Below are 20288 nucleotides of genomic sequence, written 5' to 3' on the forward strand. Positions count from 1 at the left end.
AAAATAGCCTGGCACCACAGGGTTGTGATGCCACATTAACTAGCTTTGCCCCTACCTGCCCTTCTCACATCATTTACTTGCCTAATAGCTATGCTCCCAGCCCTCAACTGGTAGCCTATAACCTTAATGGTTTGGGAAAACCTCGGTAGGGATTGTATGTTGATGTACTGTTATATGTGCTGCTGGGAACTCTTCTACATAAGGCGTAATTTGGATACAAATTCCTTGAGATGTTCTGCATGCCCGTATCACTTACTAAGACATTCTGAATGTTAAAAACAGTTAGCAGTTAGGGCAGATTCATTTGTGCAATCCCAGGACCTCCTTCATCCATTCTTTAATTACTTGGACGGACATATCATAAGAATACTTATCAGGTCTTCTCTTCCTTTCTCAGAATGATCAAAATCCATCACAGACCACAAGGGGGGCCCTTCACATTTATTTATTTATTTATTTATTTATTTATTTATTATTTAAACTTATATGCCGCCACTCCCCTGGGGCTCAGAGCGGCTTACAAGAATAGCTAAAATCTAACAAAGTTTAAAAGCAATTTAAAACAATTTAAAAACAACAAACATGACCAGAGCACATATGGATAATTTTCCAGCAAGACCTGTGAGCCTGTCCCTTTAGCTGTGGGTACCAGATTTGCTGAGAAATGATCAATTTCTATTTGATTGTTCTCCCTGTTTTAATTTCTACATATTTCTTATCTGGGCTGAGAATTCTGCATAACAGAATGCCCTCTTGTACAGAAATTCAATCTGAATACAACTCATTATGAAGTTTCCAATTTTTCTACTATTCTATGTGTAAATTTCCTTAGCACACCTTTCTTCTCAGACAGATTTGGAACGACATTAAAAACAAGGTATCTGAAAAAATCATGCACCAGAAATAATAATGTTTTACATTTTTCAGCTCTTTATAATAATTGTGATGGCTGAAAGCTTGTGCCATATTGAAAGAAATATCCACAATGACAAATAACTACAATGGCGTTGTTAATTAAACTTTGACGTATGTTGACCCTAGGAGAGATCCTGTTGTTTAGTAACTCCCCTACTAAGGGCTTGCAGACTCAGGGCTGTGGCTTCCTTCATTGAATTTGCCCATGTCAAATACAGTCTTTATTTTTCTTACTGCATTTAGCTATACCAAGGCTTATCTTTTATAATGAATCACATGGAGCTATCATGAGTGTTATAATATGTTCAAAGTGCAATATCTTCAGTCTAGTCATTCTAGATTCTAAGAAAAGTTCAAGCTTTATCTTCTCTTGGACTCCAGCACCACATTTCTAAAGAGTTCAGTTGAGTGCTATGAGGAGGATTGGATTTGTCTTCTGTGATGTGCTATGGAATAGCTTTTTTCAACAGCCATCTATTTTCAGAGCACGTGGAATAAAAATGGCCTGCAAAAATGAATACTACAATGCACAATTACTCCCTTTCCCCCTCTTCTTTTCTCTTTGCTTCTTCACCCATTTTGAGATTTATATTAAAAAACAGCATACGCCTAAATAATACTTGTATGTATCACTTTTTTTAAGGTTAGGAATAGGGAAGCTGTACATTAAATATTTTCTTTTCCTTGTATTATTTGCTGAATGAATACAACAGAGAGAGAAATGTAAATGGATTTATGTCCATTTATGATATTTATGTATTTATTTTTAACTCCTCCCCCTAATTTTAGTAAGCAATGGATCAAAACTGAGTCCTATTTTCAACTGACCTGCTGAAATCAAATTTAAGTCAGTCATGACTAACTTAATTCCCATTTATTTCAGTGGGTCACCTCTAAGCATGATTAATTCTGGAAGCAACTCATAATACTTAACAGTTGTCATAATGAAAAGAAAACACCATAAATATGTTTTGGCTCTCCATCAAAAATAGTGCCTACCAAAAATTGAGATAAGCATCACATAACATTATCTTCTACAAATACTAGGCAATATAAGAAGGAAATGAATAGTGTATTTCTATATAACACGATGTGTGACCTTTTACATACAGTTTAATTTAAGACATAATGGCTTTGTATACTTTGGGGGTTACTACCCATCTTTAAATCATCCCATATTTGTTTGTGATACTCAGATTTGTGATTGCCAGAACAATGCAGCTAGTACTGTGATTTCATGGTATTGTTTGCTCAGAGTATGGATCAAGAGGGAATTGACATTTGACCATTTCTTCATTTTCTTTGTTAATTTCCACACAGAAGATTACTATTTTGAAAAATATCTGCTAAATAGTTTTAAAGATCTGCTCCATTGTTTCAGTGCTAGGATTTCAGAAGAAGGAACTGACAAAACCACCTCTGGGTATTCCTTGTCTAAGAAAATCCCATGAAATTCATGGGATTGCATAGTCAACTGGGAACTTCAAGGTGCACACACAAAAATTTCCAATTGGTCATATTCTTGGGCATTAATGTGCCCTGAGCCATGATTAAAGTGACCAGAAGAAATTGATTGGTATGAGTCTCCTTCGTGGAGAGAAAAAAGCAGGGTATAAATAAAAATAATAAAATATATAATGGGTTGTTGTGAGTTTTCTGGGCTGTGTGGCCATGTTCCAGAAGCATTCTCTCCTGACGTTTCACCCACATCTGTGACAGGCATCCTCAGAGGTTGTGAGATCTGTTGGAAATAAGGCAAGTGGGGTTTATATATATGTGGAATGTCCAGGTGGGAGAAAGAACTCTTGTCTGCTGGAGGCAAGTGTGAATGTTGCAATTGGCATTCCACAGATATATAAACCCCACTTGCCTCATTCCTACTGTTGTAAGAATTTTACCTAGGTATAGGGTTTCTGTAACAATAATCCTTGATGTTTTTATTTACATTCAGATCATTTCTAACCTATAGCAATGGGAATATCTTGGCAATTTTCTATTACAGTGAGCCCTTCGTCTACGCCAGAAGTTTGATTCCAGGACTCCCTTCTCTGTGGATATCAAAATCTAGTTATACACAATGGCATACTAAAATAATGTCCCTTATATAAAATGTTTGGTGGCAGAGAAATGTTCTCAAGATGTGGATGGTGGAACCCATGGATGCAGAATCTGTGGATAGGGGGAGCCAACTGAATTTTATGTGAAATTATAAGTTCTGTGACTATACAATACCTGTTGCTTTGTGTGACGTGCCTTTTATCCTTGAGCTGGTTTTGTTTACTTGCTTTAGGCAGTGCCTCGCATTGCACCTTGAAGCTTTGTGTTGTTAGAGGTGTGATGGAGCCCTGGAGTTTCGCACACAGTGGCCACAGCAGCAAGTTTGGGGCTTGTTTGTTTGTATTTTTTGGAGGGAGAGGCAGGGTGGCTGCTGTGAGAGAGATTCTCTTCTGAATCCTTTCTTCCTTCCTTCTGCAAAAGGATTTTTGTAACAACACCTTTGAGAGAAATAAGTATTGTAACCTAAGCTTTGGTAGGCTTTATTTACTTCCTCAAATGCATGGAGGCACCCTTCCATGCGTCTAAGGAAGTTGACATGAGGTTGTATCCATAATGCAGAATTATGCCAGTTCCATACCACTTTGACTGCCATTTTATGAGACATATTCCCTTCTCTATCAAAGAGCTGTGGTGCTGCAACAAACCCCAGAATCCCAAGTGGTGTCGAACTGACACAACTCTCTAGTGTGAGAGGTAGTCTCTAAAAATTAACACAACATGTCATGCAGCCAAGAATGCTATGGAGTCATGGGGGTTGTAGTTTCGTGAGGCACCAGCAGCACATTTTGGCAGGGAAGGCTTGTAAAAGCTACAACTCCCATGTTGCCATGGGTGGTTAAAGTGGTTTCAAATTGCATTCATTCCTCAGTGTAGATGTACCCTAATGCCCCACCTACACTCCTATATAAAATCCAGATTGTCTGCTTTGAATTAGATGATATGGCAGTGTAGATGCCTATAATCTAGTTCAAAGCAGATAAAGTGGATTATCTTATTTGATAATCTGGATTATATGACAGTGTATAAGGGGGTCTAAATCTACCAAACTCCATTCTACATGCTTTTTTCTCCTCAGGCCCCTGGATTATATGAGTCTACACTGCCATATAATCCAGCTCAAAGCAGATAAATCTGGATTTTATATGGCAGTGTAGAAGGGCCATATATCTCAGAATATCAAGGCAGAAAATCCCACAATATCTGCTTTGAACTGTGGCCCCTTCCACACAGCTGAATAAAATCCCACATTATCTGCTTTGAACTGGGATATATGGCAGTGTGGATTCAAATAACCCAGGGCCCTTCCACACAGCCCTATATCCCATAATAGCAGAGAATCCCACAATATTTGCTTTGAACTGGGTTATCTGAGTCCACACTGCCATATCTTCCAGTTCAAAGCAGATGTGGGATTTTCTGCCTCGATATTCTGGAATATAGGGCTGTTTGGAAGGGCCCTTAGTCCACACTCAAAAAATGTGGAGTTTTCTGTCTTGATATTTTGGGATATAGGGCTGTGTGGAAGGGCCCTCAGATATTCCAAATGGACTGGGCTATGTTTTGGAATTCTTCCTATACATGAAATATAAACATGCCTCAACCACACAGCCCTATATCCCAGGGCCCTTCTCCACAGCCCTATATTCCAGAATATCAAGGCAGAAAATCCCACAATATCTGCTTTGAAATGAGTTATCTGCGTCTACACTCAGACAATATGGGATTTTCTGCCTTGGAGTTCTGGGATATAGGGCTATGTGGAAGGGCCCTCAGATAACTCAGTTCAAAGCAGATAATGTGGGATTTTCTGCCTTGATATTCTGGGTTATATGGCTGTGCGGAGGAACCCACAGATAATTCAGGGCCCTTCCACACAGCCCTATACCCCAGAATAGCAGAAAATCCCACAATATTTGCTTTGAACTGGGTTATCTGAGTCCACACTGCCATATAGTCCAGTTCAAAGCTGATAATGTGGGATTTTCTGCCTTCATATTCTGGGTTATATGGCTGTGCGGAGGAACCCACAGATAATTCAGGGCCCTTCCACACAGCCCTATATCCCACAATATTTGCTTTGAACTGGGTTATCTGAGTCCACACTGCCATATATTCCAGTTCAAAGCAGATAATGTGGGATTTTATGCATTGATATGCTGGGTTATGTGGCTGTGTGGCAGAACCCTCAGATAATTCATGGCCCTTCCACACGGCCCTATATCCCAGAATATCAAGGCAGAAAAATCCCACTATCTGAGTGTGGACTCAGATAACCCAGTTCAAAGCAGATATGGTGGGATTTTCTGCCTTGATATTCTGGGATATAGGGCTGTGGGGAAGGGCCCAGAGAGGAGACAGGGAATTGCTGCTTCCTCCTCCTCCTGTCCTCCCCTTCTCCTCAGGAGGGGCACGCGCGCCCCTATTTCCAACGGTTTCGATGACGTCACCGCCCCTTCTCTCCTTCCTGCCTGCCTCCCTCCCTCCACCCCCGCTCCTTTCAGCGCTTCTGACAGAAACTCAAAGGGGGGGGGGGGAATAGGAGGGCGTCGATGACGTCACCAGCGCGGAGTGGGGGAAGAGGGAAAGAAAAAGGAGGAGGGGAGGCGTGGCTTGTGAGGGGAGCCGCCCCAAAAGGGGGCGGGGCTTGGGAGGCTTGTCAGCGCGAGGCGAGTCCGTTTGGCTCAGCAGTGAGGGAGGAGGAGGAGTGAGAGAGAGAGGGAGAGAGAGAGAGCAGCTGGAGTCGGAGAAGCGGACAGCAGAGGAGAGAGAAAGGCTTCAGACGGCCAACGAAGGCGAGAAAGGAAGGAAGGAAGGAAGAGAGAAAGCAAGCAACCAAGGAAGCGGCAAGGAGGTCGCTTGGCTGTCTGTGTGTCTGTCTGCCTGTGAGGAGACGACGTGAGGAGGGCAAAGCCGGCGAGTGGGCGGGGCCTCCCTTCGCGACCCCTCCCCTTTTAAAAAGGAGAGAGAAAAAAAACCCACAACATCGAACCAAGCAACCAACCCGCGGCGAGTGCTCTTTCCCTTTTCCCTGCGGCGGCCCGGCGGGGATGGCGGTGCTGGATCTGGCCCTGGAGGGACTCGCCATCTTCGGGCTCGCGCTCTTCCTGGTCCTCTGGCTCATGCACTTCATGTCCATCATCTACACGTAAGTGGGGCCTTCCTTCTCTTCCCCCCCCCCCCCAATTCCCTTTCAAGGCTGGTTTCAAGGCAGGGGTGTCGCCCCCTCCCTTGGGGGGACGGGAGGGGAGGGCAGAGAGAGAGAGAGAGAAGTGGTCTCTCCACTCACGCCCCCTCCCCTTCTCTTTTCTTTCCTCCTGGTTTCGCCTCCTCCTCCTCCCCCTCCTCACTGCAAGGCCGGCTTCATTGGGCTGCATTGGTGGGCCTCCCTTCCAGCCCACGGTGACCATGATAAAAGGCATCAGCAGGCTCCCCTCCCTTCCCCAAAAGCTCCCTGGTGCTGGACCTTTAAGAGTTGGAGGAGACCACTCCAGGCCAACCCATGCAGGAAAACACAATCAAAGCACTCCTGACAGATGCCCTCCCTGAACTACAGATCTCAGTATTGCATAGCACTTTCCTCTTCTTGGATTTTTAAGTTGGAAGAGACCACCCCAGGCCAACCCATGCAGGAAAACACAACCAAAGCACTCCTGACAGATGGCCTCCCTGAACTACAGATTTCAGTACTACATAGCACTTTCCCCTTCTTGCACATACACCCTGCACATGGATCTTTAAGAGTTGGAGGAGACCAGCCCAGGCCAACCCATGCAGGAAAACACAATCAAAGCACTCCTGACAGATGGCCTCCCCGAACTACAGATTTCAGGACTACATAGCACTTTCCCCTTCTTAAACACACACCCTGCACATGCTTGGATCTTTAAGAGTTGGAGGAGACCACCCCAGGCCAATCCATACAGAAAAGCACAATCAAAGCACTCCCAATAGATGGCCATCCTGCCTGTGTTTAGAAGCCCCCAAGGAAGGAAGCTTCCACACAAACAGAAAGCATGGTACATACATAGTGTAATTTGGAAACGTCTTCAGCCTTGTCTGCCGAAGAGTACCGGTGCCTCACCAGACTACAGATCTCAGAATTGCATAGCACTTTCCCCTTTTTGCGCACACACAATGTACATGTATCTATTCCTGGTGCTTGGGTCTTTAATTTATTTCTTATTATTTATTTCAAAGTTTTCTATACCGACCTTCTCACCTCATTGAGGGACTCAGCCCGGTTTCCAATCATAAAAACACATACAATCAGTAAAGAGTTGTACAAGAGTTGTACAAGACCACCCCAGGCCAACTCATGCAGGAAAACACAATCAAAGCCTCCCGAAAGATGGCCATCCTACCTCTGTTTAGAAGCTCCCAAGGAAGGAAGCTTCCACACACAAAAATATCATGTTACATACATAGTGTAGTTTGACAAGGTCTTCAGCCTTGTCTACCAAAGTACTGGTGCTACACCAGACCACAGATCTCAGGATTGCATAGCACTTTCCCTTTTCTTGCACACACATGTTCTACATGCATCTGTTCCTGGCGCTTGGATCTTTAAGAATTGGAAGAGACCACCCCATGCAGGAAAACACAATTCAAGCACACCTCACAGATGGCCATCCAGCCTCTTCTTAAAACCCTCCACTATCGAACAGCTCTGACCATCAGGAAGTTCTTCCCAATGTTTTTTAGCTGGAATCTCTTCTCCTGCCATTTGAATCCAGTGCTGTTTTGTTCTCTAATTCTTGCCATCTCCTCAATGGGGGAATCCTTTTAAAGTCTTATAGATGCACTCCCCACATCATTTACCCCAGACCTCCCCATGGAGTGGTTTGAGCTGGATGAGTATCTGCCGGGAGTGCTTTGATTGCTTTTCCCTGCTTAGCAAAATGAGTTTGGGAATAATGGTTTTTGTGGGTCCTTCCAGTTCTATGATTCTCTAACCACTGGACTCTGGAGATCTGGGTTTGAATCCCTCCTGAGCCACTGAGTGACCTTGAATGAGTTACACTTTCTCAGCCTTGCAAAAAGGCCCTCTCTTGAAAGACTTGGTAGTTGAAGCTCAGGGCACATTGTTGTGATGGCATGAGAGTCATTGTAATCCTGGGAGTGGAGTGAGTTCTCATCTGTGAGCTTCAGCTTCTCATGTAGGGACAAGAGAGAAGCCTCCCACAGGATGGTTAAACATCCAGGCACCCCTTGGGCAACGTCCTTGACAGCAAATTCTCTCACACCAGAAGCAGCTAGCAGTTTCTCAAGTCGCTCCTGACACAGAAAAAAAAAGTGTGATGTAGTGTTTTGAATATTGAACTCGAGGTTGGGGTTTGAATCTCTGCTCTGTCATAGAACCTCCCAGATTATTTGTTGTTGAGTCACATTCTCTCAACCTCAGAGGACAGCCATGGCATAGCTCTGTTTCCAAGAAATCCCTGAAATAGATAGGTTTCCCCATGCGTTGCCAGTGTCTTGGAAGGCAGGCAAGAGCTAACAAGTGAATTGTTGGTTCTCAGGGAGGTTCACATACCATTGTGGAGCTTTCCCCTTCTTGCACACACGCATTGTACATGCACCTGTTCCTATGCATAGTGTGCCCAAGGGCTTCCTCTCCCTTATGTTTCACCCAGTATCTGTTCAGGGCGGCAGAGAAGTGTTTTTTTTTTGTTTTTTGTTTTTTTTGTTTTAAAGAAATCTCTATTCTGGCAAGTTCTGTAAAATGCTGAACCTGGAAAATACCAGTCTCTTCCAATATTTTTTCTAATTCGTCCCTGTATTGCAATGGACTGAATATTGTGAATCCCTTCCTTCAGGACTGTAGTCTTGATCCAGATACTGTATGATTTCCTGTCCAAGGAAGAGTGGTGGCATTTATGTGCCTAGGGATCGTGAACCCCAACATATATTTATGGCAAGGATTATGCATGATTCATCAGTGGATTGTGTTGCAAAATCATGTTGACTCTTCACACACCTGTATTACTTGTATGCTTTGAGTTGATGGCTATAGAATGGCCTTGGCTCTCTTTGAGGTATATAACAAGTAGTTTCAAGTCTGCCCCAGCCATAATGCAAGTTATATACGCACAATTATGCATTATTTTCTTTATGTTACAATATTTTCTTGTATTTTTATTTGCTAAGGTGATTATCATAATGTACATGACCATATCCCTCCATATCTTTGCACAAAATATTGTCGTTTGTGGAATTTTCTAAATGTGGCGTCACTGATGCAGCAGAGAGTGTGTTCCTTACTTTTAATACAACCATAGTATTTTAAATGAGTTAATCGGTCTGTTGTTGTTGTTATTGATTGGTCTTGTTGTTATTTGTTATCCACCTCTCCACAAGGCTCAAGGTGGAATACAACACATTAAAATACATAGATAAAAACATGACCACTAAATCACATATATTAAAAGGTACACATGAGATTGAAACACATTAAAATAATTCATACTAATACAATGTACGTTGAAATTCATAGGTTAATTTGGACTGGATATAGGTGTGGCATAGGAACATAGGCATACATTGGCCTGCTGTGCCTCTTTCAGAATCTAAAAGCAAAGTGTGGAGTGGAAGAGAGCATTACATAGATTCATCTGACTGGTTTTGTTGCTGATAAGATTTGTAAACATAGCTGCATTGTAATTGAATGATTACTGAAATTTTCTTAACTAAAGAAATATGTTATGCAAAGAGAAGCTTGCTGGGAATTTTTTAGGTAACATACATCCCCTCCCCGATAAAGAGTGATTAGTATATTATAGTGTGTTTTCACTGGTGTATTTATGTTCCGCTTGGGAAAGGAAGGGGCATACAAGGGGGAAAGTCAGAGAGAAAGAGAGTGAATACACTTTTGTCATTAATTTGACACTCCCCTTTTTAATGAAACTCTATATTTGTTATGCCTTTCACTGTACTCCAGGTGGCTTTATGGGTAACACAAAAATGGGGGGAGGGGAGAGAGAGAGACACTGTTCATATTGTTGTGTACATTTTGTAGAGTTGCACTTAAACTGTTTTTTTTTCTCCTGGTGCTCTGGTTATACATGTGTATGTATTTAATAAGGTGGGTTTTTAAAATCCCAAATTTCCAAAAGTAATTAACTGTCCAGAATGCTGGACTTTTATTGTATAAGCCAGTTTACTTTACTGTTCTCCTTAACTCTCTAACAATACCCTGTTTTTCCAGAACCTTTCAGGACATAAGAACACCACACCTTTCTATGTTATCTCACCTGTGGAGTCCAGTTGAGCATTTCTTGTATACTGAACAGTAGAGATTAGCTGCGTAATCATAATAGGATTTTATTGAATAGGTTTGTCAGTCACTGAATTTTTAAAGTAACTATAAAAGGGAAGAGCAATTGTTCCTTTTTATATATGTTGCACTGCAAGAAAAGTAGCCCTTGAGCATTGTATCATGCAGTATGAGCCTGAGGCCCTGTTCCTTCTATAAAAAAGTGGCTAAGAATAGCCATGCCATCCTTTGTGCTCGTTGTTGTGTTTGTCCCTCTTGCAGTACAGTTGCAAGGGTGAAATTTCATAGAGCACTATATCAGCAGTACCTTACCACATAAAAGTTGGTATATGGGGGCAGGTAGATGAAGCAGTTTGTGCCATACAGAAAAATAAGGATATGAATGGGGCAGAGTGTGTGCATGCATGCATGTGTGTAAGCAAGTACCTTTTCTGCCCAAATATCCACACTACCTATAAATGATGTGCTTTCAGTAAATGTTAGTATTAACATACTGCCAGTGACTTCACTATGGAATCAAAAGGCTAAGCCCAACTGTTCCTGCTATATTTTTCTTCAGTCCCAGAGGAAGAAAGTTGATTACAGTGTTTCAGGACATAGTAATCATTCTTACAGCCATGTTCTGTATAGCAGAAACAGTATCTAATAGTAACTTAAATAGCTTTATGATAATTTGTAACATGGCACACTGTGGTTAGAAAGTACTGTAGATCTTTCCCTTAATGGCCTAAAAGCTTTGTACTATAAAATGGGCAAGATTGTTGTCTTCACATAGGACAATAATAAAGTATGCAGTAAGTGGAGAATGAAGAAGCTGGTTTCATGGGTTTGCTCTGAAAACATATTTATGTATTTCTACAGACCAAATAGAGTAGAAATCTGTCATTTATGATTCTACGTACATAGATTATCACAATTGGATAATGGATAATATTTGTACAGTTTCACCTCTTTGGAGTTCTGTTAATTTAGAGGTAGACAATTTGGGCTTTCTTAATGTTGAACTGGAAATTTCATCATGCTTAGGCAGCATAGTCAGTGACAAGTATTAATTGCATTTGCCATCCAAAAACATCTGGGGGATTGAGTTGCTCATTCATTCATAATTTGATAGTAACAGAAGGAATGCATAGATTATAGTAATAGAAATAGTGCATCTCTGTAAATGAACTAACAAAAAAATGCTTTCAAATAAGATAAATGCTGATGTTGTCCCATTTCAAGATATCGCCACAATATTCAATATTTGAAAGTTCCAGAACATTGTGTATTGGTTAAAAAGAGCTTGTTGTTATGCAGAATTCTTTTTGTATTCATAATAAGTGGTCTTATAAACATGTTTACTTTCATTATGTGAGAAACTAAACAAGAAATAATATACAATTGTTATTTCTTTGTACATCTCCAAAGACAGGCACCATGTCTGTTCTCTCCACTTTCTATCAGGCAGGTGAACAATGATGCTGGAGATGCTTAGCTGTTGAAATATGTTGGTACATATTGGGATATAAATGAAATAACTGTGGATCTCATCCCATTGGCTTTTTCCTTAAGCATTCTGCATCTTTTAAAATGAAAATCAGTTGCCATAGGTTACAGTCTGGACCAGAATACTGTTGGGCAGTGAGAGGAAGCTTCCTTAATCCTTTCCCTTCAGGCTGTTTTTCTGTTCAGAGTTGCCCTGAGCAGGTTCTCTGCAGTAGGAGAGAGATAGAAATCTCTGTGTTATTTTTTTGTGGGAGAAAAAGCTGCTTAGGAAGGTTTGGTTGCAACCAAAAATGGCTTTATGGAAGAACTCAATTTCTAGAGGTACATTGTTCAAAATGGTATTTTTTTTTATATAGTCTCTTTTCACTTTAAGTCAGTAAAGGGTATTTACTGGATAATGTTTTTTCTTATGAGTGGTTCTTTTAACTTTATGTTATAGCTGCTCATCTCTTTAAGTGGATGACTGAAACATGAACAATAACACTTCAGATAGTTTGTTAGAAGGACCAATAATACCAAAAAGGCACTCTTTATGTATATGAATTTCCAGAACTAGGATTTCTAGCATCTAAGAAGCAGTTAAAAGAGTTAAAATTGTATCCTGATTCTGTTGACATGCCATGGGAATGCAGGAATTGCAGCTTGTTGTCCACAAACACTGGCAGGGTCAGCAACTTAACAAATCACAAGCATTCATTCCATGGTTTGCTATGTAACCTGAATATGGGACTTGGTCTTCCTGTTTTGATTCCTGGAGGTTCTTGACTTATTCTGTAGTCTGAACAGGCCCAAGAATATTTGTAATTGTTTTGTAATACATTTGTTGCACATTGAAATAAGCATTTCATCAAGAATGGAGTTTTGTATATGTCTTTGATTGTGATAAATTAAAGGATTTAATGCATACATTGGATTCTTTAGTTTGTCTGCCACAGTTTCAGAAGTCTAGAAGCAGAACGTCTACCTATGCGATCTTGGATTCCCCCACCTGGAATATATTTCAGATTTGGTGAATTCACTTTCTGCTCTTTCTGCACATCTACCCAGCTTCACCTTTTCTCTGAATCAAGCCAGTTTGGAGAGGCTGGCTGTTACTTATCATTGACTCTAACAAGAAAGCCAAAGGTGGTGGTGCTGGGGAGACAGGATTATGACAGGAGACCAGTATTCAAATTTTCAGTCAACTAAACCCACTGGTAACCTCTAAAAAGAGGGCAGAAGGACACCCCCCCCCCCGCCGCCCCCAGCATTGTGCCAATTGCTAGAGCTTATTTTCATTTTCCATCCTAGTAATAAGGCACATCTATCCAGCCTCACTTTTTCACTGAATCAGGACAGTTTCGAGCGGATGGCAATTACTTATCATTGACTCTAAAAAGAAAGCCAAAGGTGGTGGTGGGAAGAGAGGACTCATGGGAGTGGCGTGGGAGTCAAGCCCCAGTCTCCATGTTTTACTTCCTGTATGTCTCTCTGATGATAGAGGTAGATCTTGGGCACTTGTTCTTCACAGTACTGTTATGCCCTGATTGTATTGCATCTGGCTTCTTCTGCTGTAGTATAAGAATCTAGTTCTTTTTTGATTTATCTGTAAAGTATTTTATTTCTGTTATTGTTTTGCGAATTCAGTGGACAAATCAATAGCAAATATATGGTGAAAAAGGGAATATTTGAGAAGGTTCATCAAATTGATCCAGGGTTGCTGAGAAATTTACCTGTGATTTTTTGCATCACTGTTCCTTTTCTGTACAACTAGCAACATATTGGTCTCTTATGCCATTGTAACTCATTCTATTATACTCACTTGCCAGAATCTTTAAACCAATCTTGGGCAATTCTGTCTGATTTAGAGCAGAATTGGCAGTGCAGTGTTGTCCTAAGAATGTAGGATCAGACTAAAGGCCCATGTAGTCCAGCATTCTATTTACACAGTGGCTGCAATAGCCCTTAAATCCTGGAGCTTTTAAAAGGTATTTCAAACAACATCTCATAGGCCTGTTTATGTATATCACCCCTTGAAGCAGATCAGAATGTTCCAGTTTCCCTTGGAGCTATGGTGCTGAAGGAATTATTTTAGCTTTTACAAATATCTTTTATTTGAGTTCTGTATAACTAAAAGTGCAACTTTAGAATTTTTTTTATAGATTTAGCAGTGCAGATGTGCCAAATGCCTCTTGCCTAGTACTGATAAAGATGTGCTATTGCTACTTTTAAAATTTTGTAGAAGAAGAGGTAGTATTTGTGTGTATGTTTGTAATATTTTTGAGTATAAAAGTCAAATACCACATCATGAATCTTGTATACTTCACGTTTATTGGTGCCTAGTTTCTAATACTTGTGTATTTGATGTTTCTTTCCCCCTTGGGTTCATTGCCTGACTCCTATAAAATTTTATTCAGTTGTGTTCAGTAATATTTCTAGGATTGTAGTTTTTTCATAAAAAAGACAAGCTTAAATATTTTCTTTAAAACTTTTAATGGCAATTATGAAATATTCACTGTAAATGTTGTTAATGGTTAACAAAGTATTCTCTGAAACAGTGTTCCTTATTGGATTATTGGTAATTATATTTGAGAGCATTGAACCCCTAGATTCTGACCTCTGGCCAGCTGTATTTTACATTTACCACTGCCCTCTTAATATAGTTTTTAAAACTCGATATATCTTTTAGAAGGAACTGACTTGTGTCTTAATTTTTAAAGCTTAGTACAAGAATTTCCATCTAGGCTTACTGAGTTGCTCTTACATTCTAAACCAGTATTTTTCTCAAAAACCAGAAACTGAGTTAGTTTGGTATATCTTGTTCTTTATAAAAATCTTGTTGGCTGCTGCTAATCTCTTCATTTTTATCCAAGTACTTCTATATCTTTTAAAGTGTTAAAGAAAAACTAGTCCTGCTGTAGCTTCTAGATTCCATTTTCTTTTTCGTCATCATATGTTTTAATGCCTCATAGTAGTAATTCCAACAGAAATGAATCCTAATATGTGAGGTTTCCAACTTTTTAAATTAATTTCAAAGTCTTGTTACCAATTTCTGTGGTTAAAATCAAAACAGGACAGACAGGCGCTTCAGGTACACCCCTTGGTAGTGCTAAAGACTGGTGTCCAAGTCAGAACATATCCAAGTTACTTTATCTGCAAAATGGTGGGTGAACTTGCCACACTGAGTTGCCGAATGATCAAGGGCCTCCTCCTGATCATAAAGATGAAGGAGTTCCCTGACCACCCATAACAACTCTGCAGGTCTGTTTCTTGCAGAAGCAATGCTGACAGTTGAGAAAACCTTCCTGGCTGCCCTCATTGCCACGGAGTAGGCCTTAAACAAGCCTCTAGCCCATGCTTGGTCAAGTACTTTCCGAGTCTTCCACCAGTAGCACTCTAGTCTCCATCTCTTCCGCTTCATCACTGCCAGTTCTCTGGAGAACTAAGGAGCTGAGTTGGATCTGCGGAATGAGTGGGGACATGTCCACCACTCTAGCTGCCTCTGAGTTGTAGAGGTTAACGAGGGCTTTGACAGGATCGTCTGCCACCATGACAGGGAAATCCCCAAGAGACATCAGGAAAGCACCCAGATCCATAAGTCTCCCGGGATGGTCTACAGTGTGTCCAGCTACATGAGTAGATCTAGATGTCACTTGGGACAGCCCATGGTTTTTCTTTTTCTTCTTCATGGTGGCCATGAAGTCCTGAGCCGTGGCTGACAAGGTAGTCTTGGCATGGATCTTGAAGTCACCCAGTACAATAAGCAGCTGGGATTCTAAAGCCAGGTCAGAAACCTCCCCCACTAGCTCAGGTAAGGAGACTGTTGTGCAGTGAGATAGGCAGTATACATGCTGAAAGCTTAATCCAGACAAGACAGACGTCCTCCTGGTCAGTTGTGAGGCTGATCGGGGGATAGTTGGCTACCTGTGCTTGATGAGGTTATATTCCACCTAAGGACACAGGTCCACAGTCTGGGGCTCCTCCTGGACTCAGCGTTGACGCTTGAAGCTCAGGTGTCGGTGGTGGCCAGAAGGGCCTTTGTACAGTTAAAGCTTGTGCACCATACCTCGAAAAGCCTGATTTGGCCAAGGTGGTCCACGCTTTAGTTACATCTAGACTGGATTACTGAAGTGGGGCTGCCTTTGAAGATGGCTCGGAAACTGCAACTGGTGCAAAGATTGGCAGTCATGCTACTAACTGGAGCTAGCTATAGGAAGCGTACTATGCCCCTACTAAAGCAGCTCCATTGGCTCCTGATACGTTTCTGGGCCCAATTCAAAGTGCAGGTTATCACCTATAAAGCTCCAAACGGTTTGGGTCCTGTCTATCTTCATGACCGCATCCCCCCTATGAACTGGCATGAGTTCTAAGATCTGTCAGGGAGGTCCTCCTTGCGGTCCTGCCACTGTCTCAAGTGCAGTTGGTGAGGACAAGGGAGAGGGCCTTCTCGATGGTGGCCCACTGCTCTGGAAACGCTTCCCCAGGGAGACTGTCCTCCTTCCATAGGGACCTGAAAACATGGCTATTCAAATAACCTTTTGAGAACACCTACTCCCTAATTGATCAATGAATTTGTTATGCAGCCTTGCACTTTATCCCATGCCCTTGTCCCCTGGTTACAGCTCTGTACTTTTCCCATTCCTGGTCCTATTGTTTACAGCCTGGCTATGTTTACATTAGCTATCGTCACTGTCGGATGTGTGCTGTTTTATTCTGAGTTTTATGTTGTTGTTACATGATTATTTGTTTTATTCAGTTGTATTTTATGTCATGTCTTGTTTTAGGCACAGTTTGCCTTGTGTAAGCCACCCCAAGTCCCTTCTGGGACATGGTGGCAGAATACAAAAAATAAAGTAGTAGTAGTAGTAGTAGAAGCTGAATTAAATAGGTCAATGTTCTCCACTCCTTTCAGTGTCCCTTCTCTACCTTTGATCAACAGGGTGGAGATAAATTGATAATGTATTGTTGATAATTTTTGAACAATTTTACTATTTGCCTGGAGATCTCCGATTCAATGTATGTACCATCCTACCATCCTACCTTTGGTTTAGATTTTATCTAATTTCTTTGCTGTAATGTCTCAATCCTTTCACATTCTGCAGGAGTCTCTTCCATCACAATCTTGAAAACAGTTTCCTGGCTAATTGCATTTCTTGATACTATATTTTTATTCACATAGGCATAATTTGCAGTGTATTTCTAGTATTGAATTATTCATTAAATAGTAATATTTCCAATTTGTTTGATGTTCAAAACATTAAAGGACTGTAGTAGTAAGGACTGATTAGGATTAGGATTAGGATTGTAGTAAGGACTGATTAGGATTAGCACTATCCTAATCAGTCCTTACTACACTGTTAGATCTTTTCCTCTCCTTCTTAATGAAATATAGCTCCTCTTCACCTACAATGGTTATACATATTTATATATATTTTAGAACCCATGGTAAGACCTTTTTGCATTTGGAGTTCTACTGACTATGAAACATTGATTTCCATATGGAAGGCAGTCCCAACAAGGGTTTTCTTGATGTGTCTTCCTCAATGCACATTTCTCCCTTTTACCCTCTTTTTGTGCCTCTTCAAAATCCACAGCACTGTTGGTAACAGCAGACCTCCATGATGATCAAGTTCTCAGGGTTTATTCCACATTTTTTAAGGTTAGCTTTAAGCCCATCTTTAAATCTCCTTTGCTGTCCAACTTTCCGTTCTTGAGCTGGAGAGTAAAGTAACTCCTTTTGGAGACGGTGATCTGGCATTTGACAATGAGGCCAGTCCATCAAAGTTGATGGCAGAGAATCATTGCTTCAGTGTGGATTGTCTTTGCTTCTTCCAGAACACTGATGTTTGTCGGCTTGTCTTCCCAAGGGATTTGCAGGATTTTTCGGAGACAACATTGATGGAACCATTCCAGAATTTGAGAGTGGCGTTTGTAGATGGTCCATGTTTTGCAGGTGTACAATAGAGTTATTATTATTATTATTATTATTATTATTAAACTTTATCTGTACCCCGCTAGCATCTCCCGAAGGACTCGATGCGGCTTATAAAGGCCAAGGCCTCAACACAACAACAACAGACAATAACAATATGATACAAAGCAAATTAAAAACATAAGCAATAACAAAACATTGCACTATTACGCAATAAAACCAAGGCCGGGCCAATGATGGGGTACAGATTAAAAAGTGCTGGGTATGAGAGATGGTATATTGGAATTCTGGGCAAGTGCAATGTGCAGAGAGTCTTAAACTCTAGTAAAGTGCTACTGGGACATCGTGCTAGAGGTTATCCTATTCTGGAAAGGCACATCGGAATAGCCAGGTCTTCAAGTTCTTCCTAAAGACTGCCAACGTGGGTGCTAGTCTAATGTCTTTGGGGAGGGTGTTCCAAAGTTGGAAGGACAATAGATTTATAAACAAGCATCTGGGTATCTCTATAAATGTTCAACCCTCGAACATATATATATATTATAAGTCAATTTTTTGATGTATTAAAAAAAAAACCTGGATTGACTTATCCATGAATCAGTACTAGAAATAAATAATAATGCTGTCAGCTTGATGAGCTCCGTGCTTCCAGACATTTTGGGTGCTTGTGGAATGGCAGAAGATTTGTTTGTTACATTCTCTACGTTTTACCCTTGACCTATCCACGTGTCATGGCATTTTCTGCAATTTGGAGCCCAAAACGTCACCTCAGCATATCTACAAGATTGACTTATACTCATATATAATTATATACACATAATAAGGCTTTAAAAAAGTGATTGAACAAGTCTTGTACATGTCCACAAAGTTAATGACAATGGAAGATGTACCATTTGTGTATGTATACAAGAAGAAACCTAAAACATGTTCTTTTGCAACAATTGTGATTTTTCAATTGATTCTCAATTTTAGGAATTTATATAAAGTTCTAATTTTATGGCTTTTTTTGATGTGGGGTTAGAATTGCAGTTCTGTGGCATGGCACCTTCTGCTCTTACAGGTAATATCCATAGAGATTATCTTACAGGTAATATCCATAGATATCCATAATATCCAAAGTTCCCACACTTTTGTGGGTTTGATTATTCAGGAGCTTATGCCCCCCCCCTTTCTGAATTTGTGTCAGGAGGTGAACAGGTGGACTATTTGGGAGGCATACATTCAGGTGTTTCTGTTTGTAACTGCCTAGGGTGAAACAGTTGCTCTTGGAGGAGGTGGAAGAATGATTGTAGCATTTGCTTGTTTGTGAAAACTAGCCTCTGATTGAGTTTTCTTCCTTCAATCTCAAAATGTTTTCAAAATATCTCTTTATAATTGGCTAGAAACAGTAAAAAAAAAAACCCTCTTCTTCCCCATCTAATGGAAAGCAAAGAGAAGATTGATAATAGAGATTGAAAATAATAATTAACTGTACCTCTTGAGGGGTCAAACAAGAGGGAGGAGTAGCAAAGTCACTGAGGAGGCATTGATAGCATGTAAAGGAGAGATGAAAGAGGAAACTGTTGAACAAGAATGGAAAGAGAAAAACGAGGTCGCTGAGAAGTGTGGTTCATTTTGCTGAAGGTTGAATAACACGGAGAAGAGAATAGCAGGCTCAGCCAGAAAGACATATGAGTAAATATAAATCTCGAACAGAGAGGAGAGGAGGCTACCAAGGTATAGAAGTTTACTCTTCTTTCCCACTAATTATTTGCAGACTTGTGGAAGTGATGAGCTTATTCCTAGCCATTTCCAGTAGGATTCTGAACCTTCCAAGTCAGAAATTGTCTAGCAGTACATTTTTGTTGTATTCAAAAAAGGGAGCTTGTGTAATGAGTTTGTGCAAAGATATTTCACCAGCCGATTCAGTGTACCCTTTCTAATCTGGTTTGCTGTGGTGCATCTAATCTGTTTTCTTTTTATGGAAATATTTTGCAAAAAAATAGTCTCATCAAGTTGTAAGAATCACTTCAGAAAGACAATCAAAGTCCTAAGACTATTGGAAGAAGTCTTTATTTAAATAACTCAGTTTATTATTTGTAGTGCATCTGCATGCAGTTCAATAGGAAGCAAGCAAATTTCAAATGCCAGTAGTAAAAAAATGCACTCTTCTTAACTCTGATCCCTCCTTGTGGATCACAGTTGAGGAAAAAAATCAAGCTAACCCTATAAACCAATGCTAATCAACTTAATTCATGCTTTACACCTTTTGTACATTTTGCTGTTTTCGGTTCTTGGACGTGTATTTTACCTCAGAGGACTGGACACTTTGGCCTATATGTCCCAAGGGACCCTTTCCAACTTGCTGATTCTGTAACATCCAAATGCATGTTTGGTTGTGGGTAGCTGAGCTGTCATTACTTTTCTGCTTTATCTTCTACTAGTTCTGTCACCCAGGTTTCTCTTTCCTCCTGTTTGTTTAATTGGTAGGAATAAATTAGAGCTGGGGAGGGGTAATGTGGATGATGACTTACAAGTAGCGGAGGGACTCCTCCTTTGATCTAAAATTAGATCCTTATCAACTGTGCTTTTATAGGGCTGCCTCATCATGTCTAGATGAACTGAAACTATTAAGTGTTTAAGGCTCACGAGGGATATTCCACACTG

At 40.6% G+C, this 20288-nt stretch overlaps 1 protein-coding gene across 1 annotated transcript in view; it reads left to right on the plus strand.

Annotated features, from left to right (window-relative positions):
• Positions 1–5605: 5605 nt before the first annotated feature.
• Positions 5606–20288, plus strand: part of UGCG (UDP-glucose ceramide glucosyltransferase) — a 40871-nt gene continuing 26188 nt past the window's right edge. The window contains exon 1 of the mRNA XM_067464356.1: positions 5606–6118. Within this exon, the coding sequence (XP_067320457.1) occupies positions 6021–6118 (98 nt within the window). The 5' untranslated portion in view covers positions 5606–6020. The remainder of the gene's footprint in view (positions 6119–20288) is intronic.

The sequence above is a fragment of the Anolis sagrei genome, chromosome 2, assembly GCF_037176765.1.
Source record: "Anolis sagrei isolate rAnoSag1 chromosome 2, rAnoSag1.mat, whole genome shotgun sequence".
Classification (NCBI taxonomy): Eukaryota; Metazoa; Chordata; class Lepidosauria; order Squamata; family Dactyloidae; genus Anolis; species Anolis sagrei.